This window comes from Acomys russatus, chromosome 32 (assembly GCF_903995435.1).
Source record: "Acomys russatus chromosome 32, mAcoRus1.1, whole genome shotgun sequence".
NCBI classification, from domain to species: Eukaryota; Metazoa; Chordata; class Mammalia; order Rodentia; family Muridae; genus Acomys; species Acomys russatus.
The window spans coordinates 45510318-45526508 of NC_067168.1; the positions used below are offsets into that span (position 1 = coordinate 45510318).

At 50.7% G+C, this 16191-nt stretch overlaps 1 protein-coding gene across 1 annotated transcript; it reads right to left on the reverse strand.

Moving 5' to 3' along the window:
* Window positions 1-347: 347 nt before the first annotated feature.
* Cx3cr1 (C-X3-C motif chemokine receptor 1) lies at window positions 348-15919 on the reverse strand. The gene is made up of 2 exons (XM_051140481.1): window positions 15688-15919; window positions 348-1421 (listed from the first exon to the last, which is right to left on the reverse strand). Exon 2 carries the CDS (start codon window positions 1410-1412, stop codon window positions 348-350), a length of 1065 nt encoding a protein of 354 aa, XP_050996438.1. The 5' UTR covers window positions 1413-1421; window positions 15688-15919.
* Between the last annotated feature and the right edge of the window lie 272 nt (window positions 15920-16191).

Sequence of the window (16191 nt, forward strand, 5' to 3'; positions counted from 1 at the left end):
AGACATCTGAAGGGTTTCCACTCAGGCTGAGGATTGAGGCATCTTTCCCCCTCCCCACCACCACAGGATTGTCACCAACCCCTTTGTAATTACGCCAGTCTGGTTAGAACCTTTGTCACTTGTAAGCCCCAACGTTCAACATTCGCGGTAAAGAGATATGTGTGCCTTTCACAATTTGAACGTACATTATTAAAAACAAAAAACAAACATTGTGGGATTGATTTATAGGCATCTGGTCCATATTTCTTGCACATAAGACACAGCAGGGGAAAAAGAGTCTGCCCTCATTATAGAGTGTGATGCAAGAACTCTGGGTTCTTAGTGGAGTCAGGGCCGGCGAGACCCCTTCAGAGGAGGAGCGATCCATCTCCATCACTTGTGTAGTGAGTCAAGCTGCTCAGGATGCTCTCCTGCCTGCTCCTCTGGGATTCTGGAGAGAAGCTGACGTGGACAGGGCGGCCGCACAGGACCGCCAGGCACTTCCTGTACAGATGTCTGAGGTATCTTCTGAACTTTTCCCCAGCGAAGGCATAGATGAGGGGGTTGAGGCAACAGTGGCTAAACGCCACTGTCTCCGTCACGCTGAGGGCCAGCCTCAGGTCCCTTTTCGTGTCACAGCTAGGGAAGAAGTCGTAGAATTTGAGAGTCTCCAGGAAGATCACGGCGTTGTAGGGTGTCCAGAAGAGGAAAAACACTACAACCACGAGGAGGATGAGCCTGATGGCGCGTGTCTTCTTGTGATTCTTGCAGGAACACAGCGTCCGGATGATGCGGAAGTAGCAAAAGCTCATGACGAGCAGGGGCAGCAGGAAGCCCAGGATGTTGGCTTCCGCGTTGCGGAGCACGGGCCAGATTTCCTGCAGGACCTCAGGGTAGTCCCCCAGACACTCGTTTTCCTTTCTCTTTGTGAACATGAACTGGGGCGATGCCACTAAGATGGCCGCGGCCCAGACTCCCAGACTGATGGTGACACCATGCTGCACCGTTCGGTTGTTCATGGAGTTGGCGGCCAGGACGATGGCCAGGTACCTGTCGACGCTGATGACGGTGATGAAGAATATGCCCCCGAAGAAGCCGATGAAGAAGAAGGCGGTCGTGAGCTTGCACACAGCGTTGTGGAGGCCTTCGTCGCTGATGAGATAGTGAGTCCAGAAGGGCAGCGTGGCCACAAAGAGCAGATCGCTCAAGGCCAGGTTCAGGAGGTAGATATCTGTGATGCTCTTGGGCTTCCGGCTGTTGGTGAGGGCAAGCACCACCAACAGATTTCCCAGCAGGCCAAGCGCAAAGACGAGGGAGTAGAAGATGGACAGGAAGACGGTCCCAAAGGCCACAACGTCGCCCACATCGCAGGCCTCAGCAGAATCATCATATTCAAAGTTCTCCAGATCCAACTCAGGGAAAGAGGTGGCCATGGTGAGGTCCTGGAACAGAAAATAAAGCGTGACCGCGTTAGCTGTAGAGGATTACAGTTCGCTCTAGCTGGATGCCGCAAGCAGGAGAAAGCACTGAATGCAGGAGCGGGGGGGCCGTTTCTACTAAATTTCATCTTCACTCATCCTACCTTTTAAAGCTTTTTTTGTTTTGTTTCCGAGGCAGAGTTTCTTTGTGTAGCCTTGGTTGTCCTAGACTAGCTTTGTGAACCAGGCTGGCCTCGAACTCACAGCGTTCTGCCTGCCTCTGCCTCCAAGTGCTGGGATTAAAGGCATGGGCCACCACGTCCGGCTTTTTTTTTTTTTTTTTTTTTTAGTTTTTGAAACACGGTCTCACACTATGTAATCTTGGCTTGCTTGGAACTCGATATGTAGACCAGGTCTGCTTGCAACTCACAGAGATCTGTCTGCCTGTGATTCCTGAATGCTGGGATCAAAGGCGTGCACCCATACCACACTGCCTGCTTTTTTTTTTTTTTTAACCAAAAATAGTATTTTATTTAAAACTATGTGCATGTGTGTTTGTATGTGGGAAGGCATCTGTGTGAGTGTGGTGAAGAGGACACTCGATTCCCTGGAGCTGGGCTTACAGGTGGTTGTGGGCCACCCTGACATGGGGGTCACCCATCCTGAGTCTTCTTCAGGGCCTCTGGAAGAGCAGCCAATGCTCTAAACTGCTGAGCCATCTCTAGCTGCACGCAAAGGCTTTTAAAGATTGAGTTAACAAGGTATAAAGACCCATGGTAGCCAGGCAGCAGTGGCGCACACCTTAAATCCAGTGCTCTGGAGCGGAGGCAGGCAGATCTCTGAGTTCAAGGCCAACCTGGTCTACAAAATGAGTTCTAGGACAGTCAGGGCTACACAGACAAAGCCTGTCTTGCAAAACTTTCTAAGTATGGATGGAGCCATTTCATGGGCTGGGGTCCCAAACCTCCCAGAAAAGGAAGGAGGAAGTGAGCTGAGCTACGTACACGCCTCTCTCTGCTTTCCAGCTTGCAGGCACTGTGACCAGGTGCCCCATGCTCCAGCCACAACTTGGCACCTGCTCCCAGAATGATCCCATCAGACTGTAAGCAACCTCCTTTAGAGGAAAGAGGGTTACACTGCTGAGTTCAGAGAGCGCTGAGAGGCAGTGGTCTGCTACTGACCAGCTTGAATGTTGCTGAGTGAGATCGCAGCAGAGGTTCTCAGATTTAAAAAAAAAAAAAAAAAAGCAACGGACTGCCTATGCCTGTCCTGCAGCCTGAACTCCATCACAGCCTGAGGTGTCCAGAGCAGGCAGCCTTGACGCAGTCCACCACGGAAGAGGCTGTGACCTCTTCCTCCTGCAGTTGCTTCTTCTCAGGTATCTGGTGTCTGGTGATGAGGAAAATAACCAGCAAAGTCCCTCACTCTTGATTCATGGTACCCAGGACTTCCCTGGGTTTAACATTGTGTGGAAAACTCCTCAATGCCAATCTCACTGGCCTGGCCATCTCTCTACTCACAGGAGGGCTGGCTGACCCCAGGTGGGGGATGGGCTCAGGCAGCCTGCTGCCCTTGGTTTGAGTGGCTCAGCCATCTGGATACCCTCTTCTTTCTCCTATTTTCTTTTTCTTTTTTTTTTTTCTTTTCTTTTTTTTTTTTTGGAGACAGGGTTTCTCTGTGTAGCCTTGGCCATCCTGGACTCACTTTGGAGACCAGGCTGGCCTCCAACTCACAGCGATCCGCCTGCCTCTGCCTCCTGAGTGCTGGGTCTCCTGTTGTCTTATGGGCGGGAACGGGAGCAGAGGGCAGTCTCCACAGGCTGGGCAGTAAAGCTTTGTCCCCATCCCCACTAACTTCCCTGCCAGGATGCGCTGGTGGTATAAGATTCCAGATGGCCTGAACTCAGCCATCATAACCATAGCGTTGTTAGCTGAGCAAAGCAAGTTAAGAATTACAGGCCAATAACGAGGGCAAATGGAGAAGAACAAGTAAAAAATTCTCCACTAGCCCCTCATCTCAACCCTGCCCCTGGGATTTACTGCCCTTATCTCACCCTACATAGAATTTACTACCTCAGACCCCCTCCATTCACCTAAAAAGGTCACCCACTGTTAGCCTATCGCTTGAGAATTAACCACGGTTGCTGAGTTCTGCTTCTGTAAAGGGTATTTAAGCCCTCCGCTTTTACAGAACAGGGTCTTCCGTCTTCTCGGAGCTTAGCAGACCCCGGTGCATTGGCTCAATAAAATTCTTTTGCTTTTGCATCGGCTCTGGGCTCTGACTCTCAATTGGGCTTCCAGGAATAGACTCTGACGACCTGAGTCTAGCATGGCTCACTCCAGACTGCTCCTCTGGGTCTCCTCCTCTGCCTCTTGAAACTACAGACAAGCCCTCAGAAGTCTGAAGTCACCTCGGAACACACTTCCTGGCTGCCGCTGCCTCCTTCCCCATTGAAACGGAAAGCAAAGCTGATGGTTTTTGACGGAGGGAGTTTCCACACCCACCCGCCCCTCTAACCATGGCTTCACCACATCCCAGCCAGCCATGGCTTCTTCCTGCATCATGGGCCTGTGAATTCTGCATGTCAGCCAGCCTTCTCTGTGGAGGAGCCGAGGCTGTCTCCTCTGAACCAGGCGTGGGCAGTCTTTGCTTTAGGCCTCGGGGCCTTTTTTTCCTCCCAGGAGCTCTGCTGTGATCTCACTTAACAACCAACATTCAAGCTGGTCAGTAGCAGACAGCTGCCTCCCAGCGCTCTCTGAACCTAACAGGTGTCACCTCAGGGCTGAGGACGCAGCTGTGTTCACAGAGTAGTTGCCTAGAAAGCACAAAGCCTTGGGGCCGAGCTTTGGTACCACGCGAACTAGACATGCTAGTAGATACATGTAATCCCAGCAACTGGGAGATGGAGACCGGAGAAGGAGGGTTCAAGGTCATCCCATCATTGGCTGCATAGCAAGTCTCAGCCCAACCTGGGATATTTGAGACTCTGTCTCAAAAATAAGTAAATAAACCAATACCCCCTAGAATGTGTCATTTCATACGTTTGTATGTACGTACGACAGGTGAGCAGGCAGAATTGTTACTTAACCCACGACAAGGCTTGTTTATACGTGGAGGACTGTCTTCCCAGATATGGGAGACACGCCATGCAGTGATAGGAAACAGATGCTCGGAGGTGGTAAGGGAGGGACGCCAGGACAGTCCCATTCTTCCTCCTCCTCCCAGTGTGAAAAGTTAGCTAAGCTGACCCCAAGAGGAGGTCAAAGCCAGGAAACCTATTCTGCCTCTGGCCTGGGATATGTTGTTCAGCCTAGCAGCACCTGTGGACTCACAGAGGACGAACCCCCGCCCTGCCCCCCAGCTCGTGGATGAGCTAGGAGGCTTTGGGCTTCGTGCGTCCCTCTGCAGACCTGGGGTTCAGTCTCGTGATTGACCACAAGTATTCTGAGGAGAGAGCCTGTTCCGACACGGTTCTCACAGCAGGCACTTGCGGAGACCTTCTGACCTTTAGGTTCACCCAAGCTGACTAGGACTCTCGTGTTTTACCGGACCATGAACACTGTGGAAATCTGGTATTTAAAGATGATACTGTTTTTTTCCACTGACGTGAAAAATGTGCCTTTTTTTTTTTCTGCTGATTTTTGAAAGTAGGGGAGAGTATGACATCCTTTACTGAGCTGTAGTCAGTCCAGACAGTCTGAATGACGGAACACCAAACAAGACAGAAGTGTGAGATCCACGTGAGATCCCACAGACACAGGAGCTGACATTTGTGAGGAGGTTGGGAAGGCTGTGTGTGTGTGTGTGTGTGTGTATGTGTGTCTGTCTGTCTGTCTGTCTGATTATCTGCAGAAGGACAAGCCTGTGCTGGGAACAGCAGTGCTGGAGGGCAATTCTGGAGCCAAAGGATAAGGAAAAGGAGGTTCTGTTTTTCCTATACATGCTTGGATGTTTTTTTCTTAGCGTAAATCATCTCCATTTGGAAAATATTTTAATTGGTTGATTTTCAATTTTAAAAATCAACAAATGCAGCTGGGCATGGTGGCACATGCCTTTAATCCCAGCACTCGAGAGGCAGAGGCAGGCGGATCGCTGTGAGTTCGAGGCCAGCCTGGTCTACAAAGAAAGTCCAGGACAGCCAAGGCTACACAGAGAAACCTTGTCTCAAAAACAAAACAAAACAAACAAACAAACAAAAAACAAAACAAAACAAAAAATCAACAAACCCTGGGCTTGGTGGCGGCCCACATCTTTAGTGCCAGCACTTGGGAGGCAGAGGCAGGCAGATCTCTGTGAGTCTGAGGCCAGCCTGGTTTACAGAGCTGAGCTCCAGGACAGCCAGAGCTGTCACACAGAGAGAAAAAAAAACCTGTCTTGAAAAACCAAAAGTATAAAATAAATAAATAAATGTAGAAAATAAAATCAACAAAAATGTGGATTCTAATGAAAAAGCTAAGTAACAATACAATGATAGGTCCCAAGAAACTGAGGGTGACACCTTCTAATTGTGCTTTCCCTGGAGATCTGTACAGAATATGCAGATATTTTTGTGGCTCTGGGTCCTGGGCCCTTAGACCTGACAGCACTGCAGGTACCTGCTGGGTTGAATGAATGAGTGAGTGGATGAGTAAATACAAGACCTAGGAGAGTAAGATTAGCCTCATCAGATGGGGTCCCATCAGGGGCTGACCAGGGGGCCCATCAGGGGCTGGTCAGGGCTCCCAGCAGGGGCTGGCCAGGGCTCCCAGCAGGGGCTGGCCAGGGCTCCCAGCAGGGGCTGGCCAGGGGGCCCAGCAGGGGCTGACAGGGCTTCCATCAGGGGCTGACCAGGGCTCCCAGCAGGGGCTGGCCAGGGCTCCCAGCAGGGGCTGGCCAGGGCTCCCAGCAGGGGCTGACTAGGGCTCCCAGCAGGGGCTGGCCAGGGCTCCCAGCAGGGGCTGACCAGGGCTCCCAGCAGGGGCCAGCCAGGGCTCCGAGCAGGGGTTGACCAGGGCTCCAGAGCCCAAGACAGCGTGGGAAAGACCCTTTATCGTCTCAGCATCCACCCTCACTCGTCACACTGGCCGCGGCTGTTGGTGGAACAGACACCTGTGCCAGCAGTTTCCGTGTCTTCTAAGCAACTGCTGAGAAGCAATGCTGCCCTGGCTTCGTGAGTCAGAGGTGACACACGTACATCTCTTGTATCTACCTGGAACGAGCTTGCAGGCTGTGTCAGCCCAAACCCAGTGTCAGTGATGAGCCCCAGAGCATGGGGGTTCCACTCTAGTTGGAAACCTCACATCACCAAAGAATGCCACCCCACCCCCAAATAGTCACTCTCACCCAAATGAACTTTCTGGTCTGATCTGAGCAAGCCTTTCATCTCTGGGCCCTCTGAGACATTTAGGAGATTGGGAAGTGACCCTAAAAACAGGCCTTGCTTCCTGGCAACAGATGGAGTACAGCCAGGAATCCAGAATCATCTTCAGTTTGAGGCCAGCCTGGGCTGCACAGTGAGGCAAAGGCCAGTCTGAGGAGGTCACAGACCTGCCCTGAAGCTGGCATTCCATGGAAGCAGAGGACACTAGAAAGCAAGATTCTCTCAGCTGGCCATCACTCCTAGGAGGCTGCAGGGAGCACCCCTGGGGGCTGGTGTTGGATTAGCACCAAAGACCGTACCATCAGCCACCAAGCTGGGGCTGTGCACAAACTCAGGGAAGAACACAAATCCCGTGGGCTCAGTCAGTAAAACGCCTGCTGCGAAAACATGAAAATACCCAGACCCACAGGGGGAAAAGGCAGATGTGATAGTGCACGCTGTGACCCCAGCACTGGCGAGGCCAGTCAACCCTGTCATAAGCCTCAGATCCCATTGAGAGATGGTCTAAAAACGTAAGGTGGAGCCGGGCGGTGGTGGGGCACACCTTTAATCCCAGCACTCGGGAGACAGAGGCAGGAGGATCGCTGTGAGTTCGAGGCCGGCCTGGTCTACAAAGTGAGTCGGGTCAGCCAGGGCTACACAGAGAAACTCTGTCTCCAAAAACCAAAACAACAAACAAACAAACAAACCATGTAAGGTGGATAGTACCTGAGATTGACCTCTGGCCTCCACATGTGTGCACACACGCACAAATATATATGTAAATACCCTCACTATCCCCACCTAACCACACCCACGTCCTACAAACCTCCCACAAATCCCTGTAAGCTGCTCTCAGGTCTCCGTCCGTGTCCTGTGGTTTTACTAACTAGTATTGCGCTGGGGACTCCAAGTTGATCCTGGAAGCAGAGCTTGGAATGGTCCACGTCAGTTCTTCTCAACCTGTGGGTCTCCAACGGCCCTTTCACTAAGGGGCTGCCTAAGACCATGGGAAAACACAGACACTTACATTATGCCTCACAACAGTGGCAAAGTTACAGTTATAAAGTAGCAACGGAGGAATTTTATGGTTCGGGGGGTCACCACCCCATGAGGAACTGTACTTAAAGGGTTGCAGCATTAGGAAGGTTGAGAAATCTCACACCGCCGTAGATTCAAATAGAAATAGCTTCTATGTGACCCACTTCGGAAAACTTCCGCCTCACTCTCACTGCCCGTCCTGGTCCACTTCCTCTGGCCACTTCCTTTTATCCTGCCCACTCCTTCACTTTTAAAGCTTTCTTTGTGCGTGGGATGGAGGCGCCCTTACCCGTAGCTTCCGAGGGCTTCCTGTTTCTCTACTTCCCTCTGGGGAGCTAAGCTCCTCTCTTCTTGTTGGCATCGCTTTTTATGATGTTCCCCCTTTCTTTTGGCTCCATATCCTGCTTACTGATTTTTATTTATTTATTTATTTATTTTTGGTTTTTCGAGACAGAGTTTCTCTGTGTAGCCTTGGCTGTTCTGGACTTGCTTTGTGGACCAGGCTGGCCTTGAACTCACAGTGATCTGCCGGCCTCTGCCTCTCAAGTGCTGGGATTAAAGGTGTGTGCCAACACGCCCCGCCCTTATTGATTTTTAAATCCAGTGTCTCCCTTTAGATTTTCACTCTCCCTGAGTATGCCTTTTAGTTTGTTCTGAGGACTGTGCGCTGGTCCCCATGCTTGGACTATACCGTTGTATGGTTATATCTCCAGTTTCTGGTGGCCTTTATTTATTTATTTATTTTTTTTAAGCTCAGGGTACAAAGAGGCTAGAGGGACATTTTACAATCGCCACCCGCTCTCCCGTGCAAGCTAGCTGGCCGTCTGCTCCTATAGCTGTGAGCTCAAGTGAAGCAGTGGGAGAAGCCGCCCAGCAGCTTAACCAAGACCAGAGAGAGGCCAAGCCAAACCGCTGAAACCGCAGGGCCCTCTGGGTAAAGGAGTTACCCTCTCTCTAAACATGCCATTGTTTGGGGTTTGACACCATTCCCTCCCTTTTCCTCTTTAAAATACTTTGTGGCATTTGTTTGTTTCTGACAAAGTAAGCCGTGAAAACTTAAAAGCAAATGTTTTTCTTTTCTTTTTTTTTTTTTTAAATCACTTCTTTAAGTAATGGAGAAGCAGATGGCTTTAACAATAGAATTCTAGTTACTGTGGGAGTTTTTGAGGCAGGGTCTCACACTGTCACTGACCCAGGACCCCCTGTTTAGCCTAGGTTGGCCTTAGGATTTGCCGGGACCTTCGAAGGGTCAGCCACATGTTTAAGAACAAATAAAAATTAAGGCTTGAGCTGGGTGTGGTGGCGCACGCCTTTAAACCCAGCACTCGGGAGGCAGAGACAGTTGTTGTGTCTCCATGAGTTCGAGGCCAGCCTGGTCTACAGAGTAAATCCAGGACAGCCAGGACTAAAAGAGAAACCCTGTCTCAATAATTAAATTAAATTAAATTAAATAATTAAGGCTAAGGCTAAGCGGTTTAATTTAGCCTGTCAAAAACAAGAGAAGGTCCTTTCGCTCCTGCCGCTTTTTCTCTTAAAACTGTTTCTTCAGGAAATGTGTAACTAATTTGTCCTCTCTGAATGTGTGTGAGTCCTTTTGAAACTTGCTGTGCCTCGTAGGAGCACCTGTGAGCATTGTGATTATCAAATGTGAGCAGCCAGCACCCAGCAGCATCTGCCAGTCTCTGTGAGGACACAGGAGCTTTGGAGCTTGGCTCCGAGTTACTTCTTGTCACTAAGGTGTGAGAAGGTGGCTTGAGACCGGGCAGAACCAATTAGCTAGTGAAGGTGATGGCCTAATGCCACAGGTAAGGCTAGTGAGCTCATGTTGCAAAGAATGCTGGGACTGGGGAGATGACTTGCTTTGCAAGCTCCAAGACCTGAGTTCTGGCCTCTGAACCCATAATAAGACACTAAGCACAGGGCTGGAAAAATGGCTCAGCTGTTAAAGGCTTCCAACCAAAAATATAAGAAGCTAAGCACGGGGTGGGGTGGGGGGTGGGCACATTTGTAATCCCAGTGCTGTGGAAGTGGAGGAGGAGGGCCCTTGGGGCTCCATGGGCAGCCAGCCTAACCAAATGTGTGAGTTCTTGGTAGAAATAAGAGGCCCAAGCCAGGCATGGTGGTGTATGCCTTTAATCCCAGCACTCGGGAGGCACAGGCACGTGGATCTCTGGCCTATAAAGTTTACTTTTTGTGTATATGTGTGGTTTTTCAAGACAGGGTTTCTCTGTGTAATACCCCTGGCTGCCCTGGAACTCACTTTGTAGACCAGGCTGGCCTTGAGCTCACAAAGATCCACCTGCCTTTGCCTCCTGAGTGCTGGGATTAAAGGCGTGCGCCACCAGCCCAACTCTGAAGTTTACTTTTTTAAAAAGTCAAGTCAAGCAGGATGTAATGGTGCATGCTTTTGATCCCAGAACTCTTGAGGCAGAGGCAGGAGGATCTTTGCAAGTTCAAGGCCAGGCTGGTCTACCTAGTGAGTTCCAGGACAGTCAGAGCTATGTAGAGACCCTGTCTTAATTAAAAAAAAAAAAAAAAAAGGAAAATGACTTTGGACTTTGAAAAAGGCACACAGACAAGATGGCTGAGGCTGCCCCCTAGCACAGGTGCTGGGTCCCAACCCTCCCTCACTGCATGAGCTGACTGGCAGCTGAAGAAAACTAACAGCTGTGCCATCGGGTCACGTCACGGGCACAGAACGGGTCACGTCACGGGCACAGAACGGGTCACGTCACAGGCACAGAGCAAGGGTCATGTCACAGGCACAGAGCAACGGGTCACGTCACGGGCACAGAATGGGTCACGTCACGGGCACAGAACAAGGGCCTGAGGGAGGCGCCTGGTGAGACTCTGTGCCAATGGGTCACGTCACGGGCACAGAACAAGGGCCTGAGGGAGGCGCCTGGTGAGACTCTGTACCAATGGGTCACGTCACGGGCACAGAACAAGGGTCTGAGGGAGGCGCCTGGTGAGACTCTGTAGGTCAGCGCAGCTTAACCTAGCCCATCTCCTGTATCCAGAAGCTGCTTGCTCACACTGCTGCTCCGGCCTGTCATCCGCGTATAGAATTGCTTTGTGGGAATATTGACGGTTTACTTAGTGCTGCATCTGCTACGCAGGTGGGCAACTCCCAGTAAGATCTGGGCAACGGTAAAGGGCACCTCTCCCCGCCACTGAACATGCGTGCATATGTGCAAAAAATGTGTTTGGTTTTAATTTTTGCAATAGGGCTGGTCCAGCTTGATCCTCTTGTCCCAGCCTTCTGGTGCTAGAACTACAGGTAGGAGCCCCCAGGCCTGGCTTGTAGCAGGCGTTTGAAAAGCTCAGTGCTAACAATGAGTCCATATATGAGGGTCAAAATGGGCAAACCTAAGGGAGGATGGGCCACGTTGCCCTGCGGGGTAGCCACCGGTAAGCTGTCCTTCCCTCTGCTACCTGCCACCCAAGCTCGACCTAGCACTCCTAATTAAATGTAGTGGGTCCCCTCTACACTCACAAAGAGGAGAAAGCAAGAGGCGGGCTCATGGGGAGAAAGTAGAAGCAGGGTTAAGAGAGGATATGGAGGGACATAAGCAAAGTATGTTGTATATAGAGATTGTGAGATAATAAATTATTTCTAAAACTAGGCCTTTTCTGTGCTTGTCAGTGCCCAAGGACATCAGAAGGGAGCAAAGCATCCCCAGGGCTGGAGTGATAGGTGGTTCTGAGCCACCTGGTGTGACTGGTGAGTCCTTGCCAACTGCAATTAGAGGAGGAGGAGGAGGAGGAAGAGGAGGAAGAGGAGGATGAAGAGACCATATGAAGAGGGATTTCCAACATGGTTCAGTGGCAGGGCACTTCTCTAGTCTGCCAAGAACACACAAAGAAATGGTACAGCCAGCGGGCGTGGTGGCACACGCATGTAATCCCAGCACTTGGGAGGCAGACGCAGGCAGACTGCTGTGAGTTCCAGGCCAGCCTGGTCTACAAAGTGAGTCCAGGACAACCAAGGCTACACAGGGAAACCCTGTCTCAAAAGACAAAAAAACAAAAAAACCAAACCATTCTATTTTAACTTGAATATAGACAAGCTTTGATTGGAAGAAAAGCAAGGAAATAAACAGTCTGGAAGCAGCGCCAGGCGTGGTGGCACACACCTTTAATCCCAGCACTTGGGAGGCAGAGGCAGGTGGATCTCTGTGAGTTCAAGGCCAGCCTGGTCTACAATGCGAGTCCAGGGCAGCCAGGGCTACACAGAGAAACCGTGTCTCGAAAAAACAAAACAAAACAAATCAAAACAAGTACAATTTGGCCAGATGAGGTTGGTTAGCACGCCCTCCATTCAGAGGTCAGGGAAATGCTACCCTGAATATCTGAGTTTGAATATTTGGAGACCCCAGGAGGAAAGGCAGACCTCAGATTCAGTGAGAAGTCTCAGCCTTCTTTTTGGTTTTCCTTGGCAGGAAATGACAACAAGTGACACAAACATACCTGCTTCTGAAACCCCCTGGGCACGGGTACTCATCAGACTGGCTAGGCCTGGGCACCACCCAGGCTCCACAGCTCACCCAGATGCTTTGGAGCAGTGTGGAGCAGCATGTGCGTACCGTCCCCGGCCTGCAGCTCATTCCCTGAGGGCCTGCTTCGAAGCAGCGTCAGGCTGGGTTGGGGAGGCACAAGTGTGTGGATGCTGTGGACCACAGGAAGGACATTCTCAGAGGCATATCTCTGGTTTGGGAAGACCAGGGCCAGCACGGCCACCCTTGCACAGCTGGCTTGGGAGGGGGAGGAACTAGAAGTTGGTTTTGAACTGGGTCTGCTCTACCGTGCTGTCTTTTCTCCTGTTCCTGGCAACTTGGGATCCGTAACAACTTCCTCGGGGAAAAAATAGAGATCTTAAAATCCCTAAAGTCACGGAGCGTTACTTTTCCCTAAAGTAGTAATCATCACTGTTTTTAAATTATGCCCATTCGCTTATTTATATGCATGCGTGTACACACTGGCACGGGCCACAGCGTGTGGTCAGAGGACATCCTTGGGGAGCCAGTTCTTCCCTTCCACCACGCATGTCATGTCCCACGGGCCAAACTCAGGGAGTCAAGCTTGGCAACACGTGCCTTTATCCACCTTGCTGTCCATTACTGTTTTTTAAGCAAAACAAAACAAAAACAAACAAAAAAACAGGCCAATCACATCCTAACATTCAAAGTGCACTCCACTGCCTGAGTCCTACCTGTCACTGGAAAAGCTGACTCAGGAAGATGAAGTGATGTGCAGAGTTGACGAGGGCAGAGTCAGGACTATGTCCCAAAGCGGAGCAGCATCTGGCCGCACCCTCTCGTCCTCCCTGTGCAATGGAGTCAGCTGAAGACTGGGCAGAGAGTAGGTTTTAAAGAGAGTGGCACTGGGTAGGTTCTTTTCCCCAGGAACCAGGGGTGTGTGAAAAATGTCCCAGTCAGTCAGACTGAATTTGGGCTGGGACAATTTGCTGTCCAGCATTTCCTTGTTAAAAACAAAGCCAAGCCGAGGAGAGCTGGCAAGTGAAGCCATTCTGGCCTTCTGTTGTGTGTCTAGCATTTTCCTCTCATGGAAACATTCCCTCCAGGGGAGAGCAGGGAGGCTCACAGGACTCAGCTACACTTGAACGAAACTTCTAAGAGCAGGAGGTCGCCCTCTCTGAGGAGAGGAGTCTTTCTTCATGAAGCTGCCTGCAATTGGTGCAAGAAGCTCCAAGGACGCAGCTCTTGTAGGTGGGCACCACCCTGGGGTGAGCTTTGAAGAGCTCAGGGCATGTTCCTGTAAGTAACCCCCAAGAGACTTACTGGTTCACCAGGCTAGACTTGGGTGCGGGGTTGCTCCTGTCATTCCTCAGGGGCCCCAGCTGCGGTGGATGATATTTGTTCATGTCTTTCTGGGAAAAGCCACTGAAGACCTTCCTGCGGCCATTTCTGTTGTCCTAGAGAGACCCTCCCACCCCTGTTCAGTCAAAGCCTCTACACTGCAGACCCTCATGGTGCCCAAGGCTGAGCGAGTCAGGCCCCACTTCAGTCTCTCAATTCCCAGCCTTTCTCTGGACTACAACAGCACAGAGCGAGGCTGAAGGCTCTTAGGGTCTGTGGTTGCCAGATACAGCTATTGAGGAAAAGCCAGCTGCCACTTGTCCTCACGGGGGTCCTCTGAAACCGGTTTTGTGTCAAGCAGGGGATACCTCCTCCTGGCCTGTTTTTACGCTTCCCTTCCAAAGACCACGTTTCCTAGTAGCTCAGATGTCGGAGTCCGGGTGTCTGAGCCATGGTTATAAGCATTTATGAAACTGAGGAATGAGTTTGTGCCTAGTTTATCATAAATATTCATTATAACAACTGAAGATAGTACCAAAAAGGCATTTACAAAAGGGGGCGGGGTGGCAAATCCCCAAACCACCCAACTTTGCAGATTTAAGCATACTACCCTTTTTCTCCATATGAATTTATATTTATAGTAAAAATGCTAGCACCATTTTGGACATCCATCATCGTCATCATCATCGTCATGGTCGTTATTGTTGTTAGAGACAGGGTCTCATAAAGCCCAGGCTGGCCTCAAAATTGCTGTGTACCAAGAATGACCTTGCACTTCTGAGCCCCTGCCTCCACCTCCTGGATGCTGTGATGACAAGCATGTGCCACCATGTCTAATTTTACTAGATGCTGGGGACTGGGCCCAGGGCTTCTTGAATGCTGGGAAGCACTCTACCCACTGAGCTACACTCTCAGCAGCGCTCTACCCACTGAGCTACACTCTCAGCAGCGCTCTACCCACTGAGCTACACTCTCAGCAGCGCTCTACCCACTGAGCTACACTCTCAACAGCGCTCTACCCACTGAGCTACACTCTCAGCGGCGCTCTACCCACTGAGCTACACTCTCAGCGGCGCTCTGCCCACTGAGCTACACTCTCAGTGGTGCATCCTTGTGTTTACATTCTCAAGCCTGTAAAACATCAGGGGAACATGAACTGGGGTGGCAGTGTGCACCTGTCATCCCAGCAGCACTCAGGGAAGCAGAGGCAGGTCAATCACTGTGAGTTCGAGGCCAGCCTTGTCTACAAAGTGAGTCCAGGACAGCCAAGGCTGCACAGAGAAACCCTGTCTCGAAAAACCAGAAAAAAAAAAAAAAAATCAGAGGAAGCACCAGGTACCCACTACTCGGCTCCAAGCTATTTCCTGCTTCATGGCTGAATATGATTATTTAATTTCAGCTATAGACACTCAAGCATGGGTCTCTGAAGATAAGTGCTCCTTTTAAAACGTGGTTGTTCTTCTTTGTTTAAGATAGTCTCACACAGAAGCCCCAGCTGGCCCTAGAGCTCACCACACAGCCCAGGCTGGTCTCAAACTTGTAGCAATCCTCCTGCTTCAGTTCCCCAAGTGCTGGCATTAGAGGCATGAACCACAAAGTCTGACGGGCATTGTGGATTGTAATGAAGAACGTCAATATTTCCTGTTACCCAAATGTGGATTCATACCAAGCCCCCTCCCTTTGGTAATGTTCAACATAAACTTTTCTCCATATCTCTAGAACATAATTAGTAACACCTCAAAGTGGGATTGTGCAAATTACTGGGGCTGGAGAGAGATGGCTCAACAGTTAAGAGCACTGGCTATTCTTCCAGAGGACCCAGGTTCAATTCCCAGTACTAGGTGGCAGCTCAAACTGCCTGTTACTCCTGTTCCAGGGGACCTGACACCCTCCCAGACATACACGCAGTCAAAACACCAATAAACAAAATAAGTAGTTCTAATCAAACGGACCTTCCATCCTCCACCCCTGTTTTATCTGCAGCACACTCAGGGACATGTACACAGAAGACAAAGAGCATCAGTAAGCCGGTGCTGGTGGCTGTGCCTGACTCACTCCACGCCCAGGTGTGGGAGGAGTCCTCTGCACTTACCTGGGCAGATGAGAAGGGACCTTCTGCAGGAAGTGATAGCTAGTTACCCAGTCCCACACAGACTCCACCAGAGGCTAGCGGTTCCCTCTCTCTGAGGCATCTTTATTTGCAAAGTTAGCCAATCGCATCTGGCTTCCTGTGGGGTACCCTATCTTTAGATGCTGTGGCAAGCAAGCTTGACGCTCCAGGCTGGAAACCAGCTGACCACAAGAGAGCATGCATTTTCTGAAGTCTAGGGAACTGGAGCCTGGGGAAGAGCTGGGGATGGTTCGGGGCTGTGCCTCTTATCCCCAGTGAGATGGCGATCTGCAGCCTCAGAGGCTAGCAGCATCAGTCAGGTCAAAGCTCTCATTAATAGGGGTCTCAGGCAAGCTGTGAGAGCCCCTCAGCTTTCCAGCCACCTTAGAAAGCGTCTAGTACTCACTGGGCAGCACTGGGCAGCACTGGGCACAGGCTCACTGGCCTTGTTGCAATTCTTTTCTTTCTCTCTTTTTCTTTCTTTCT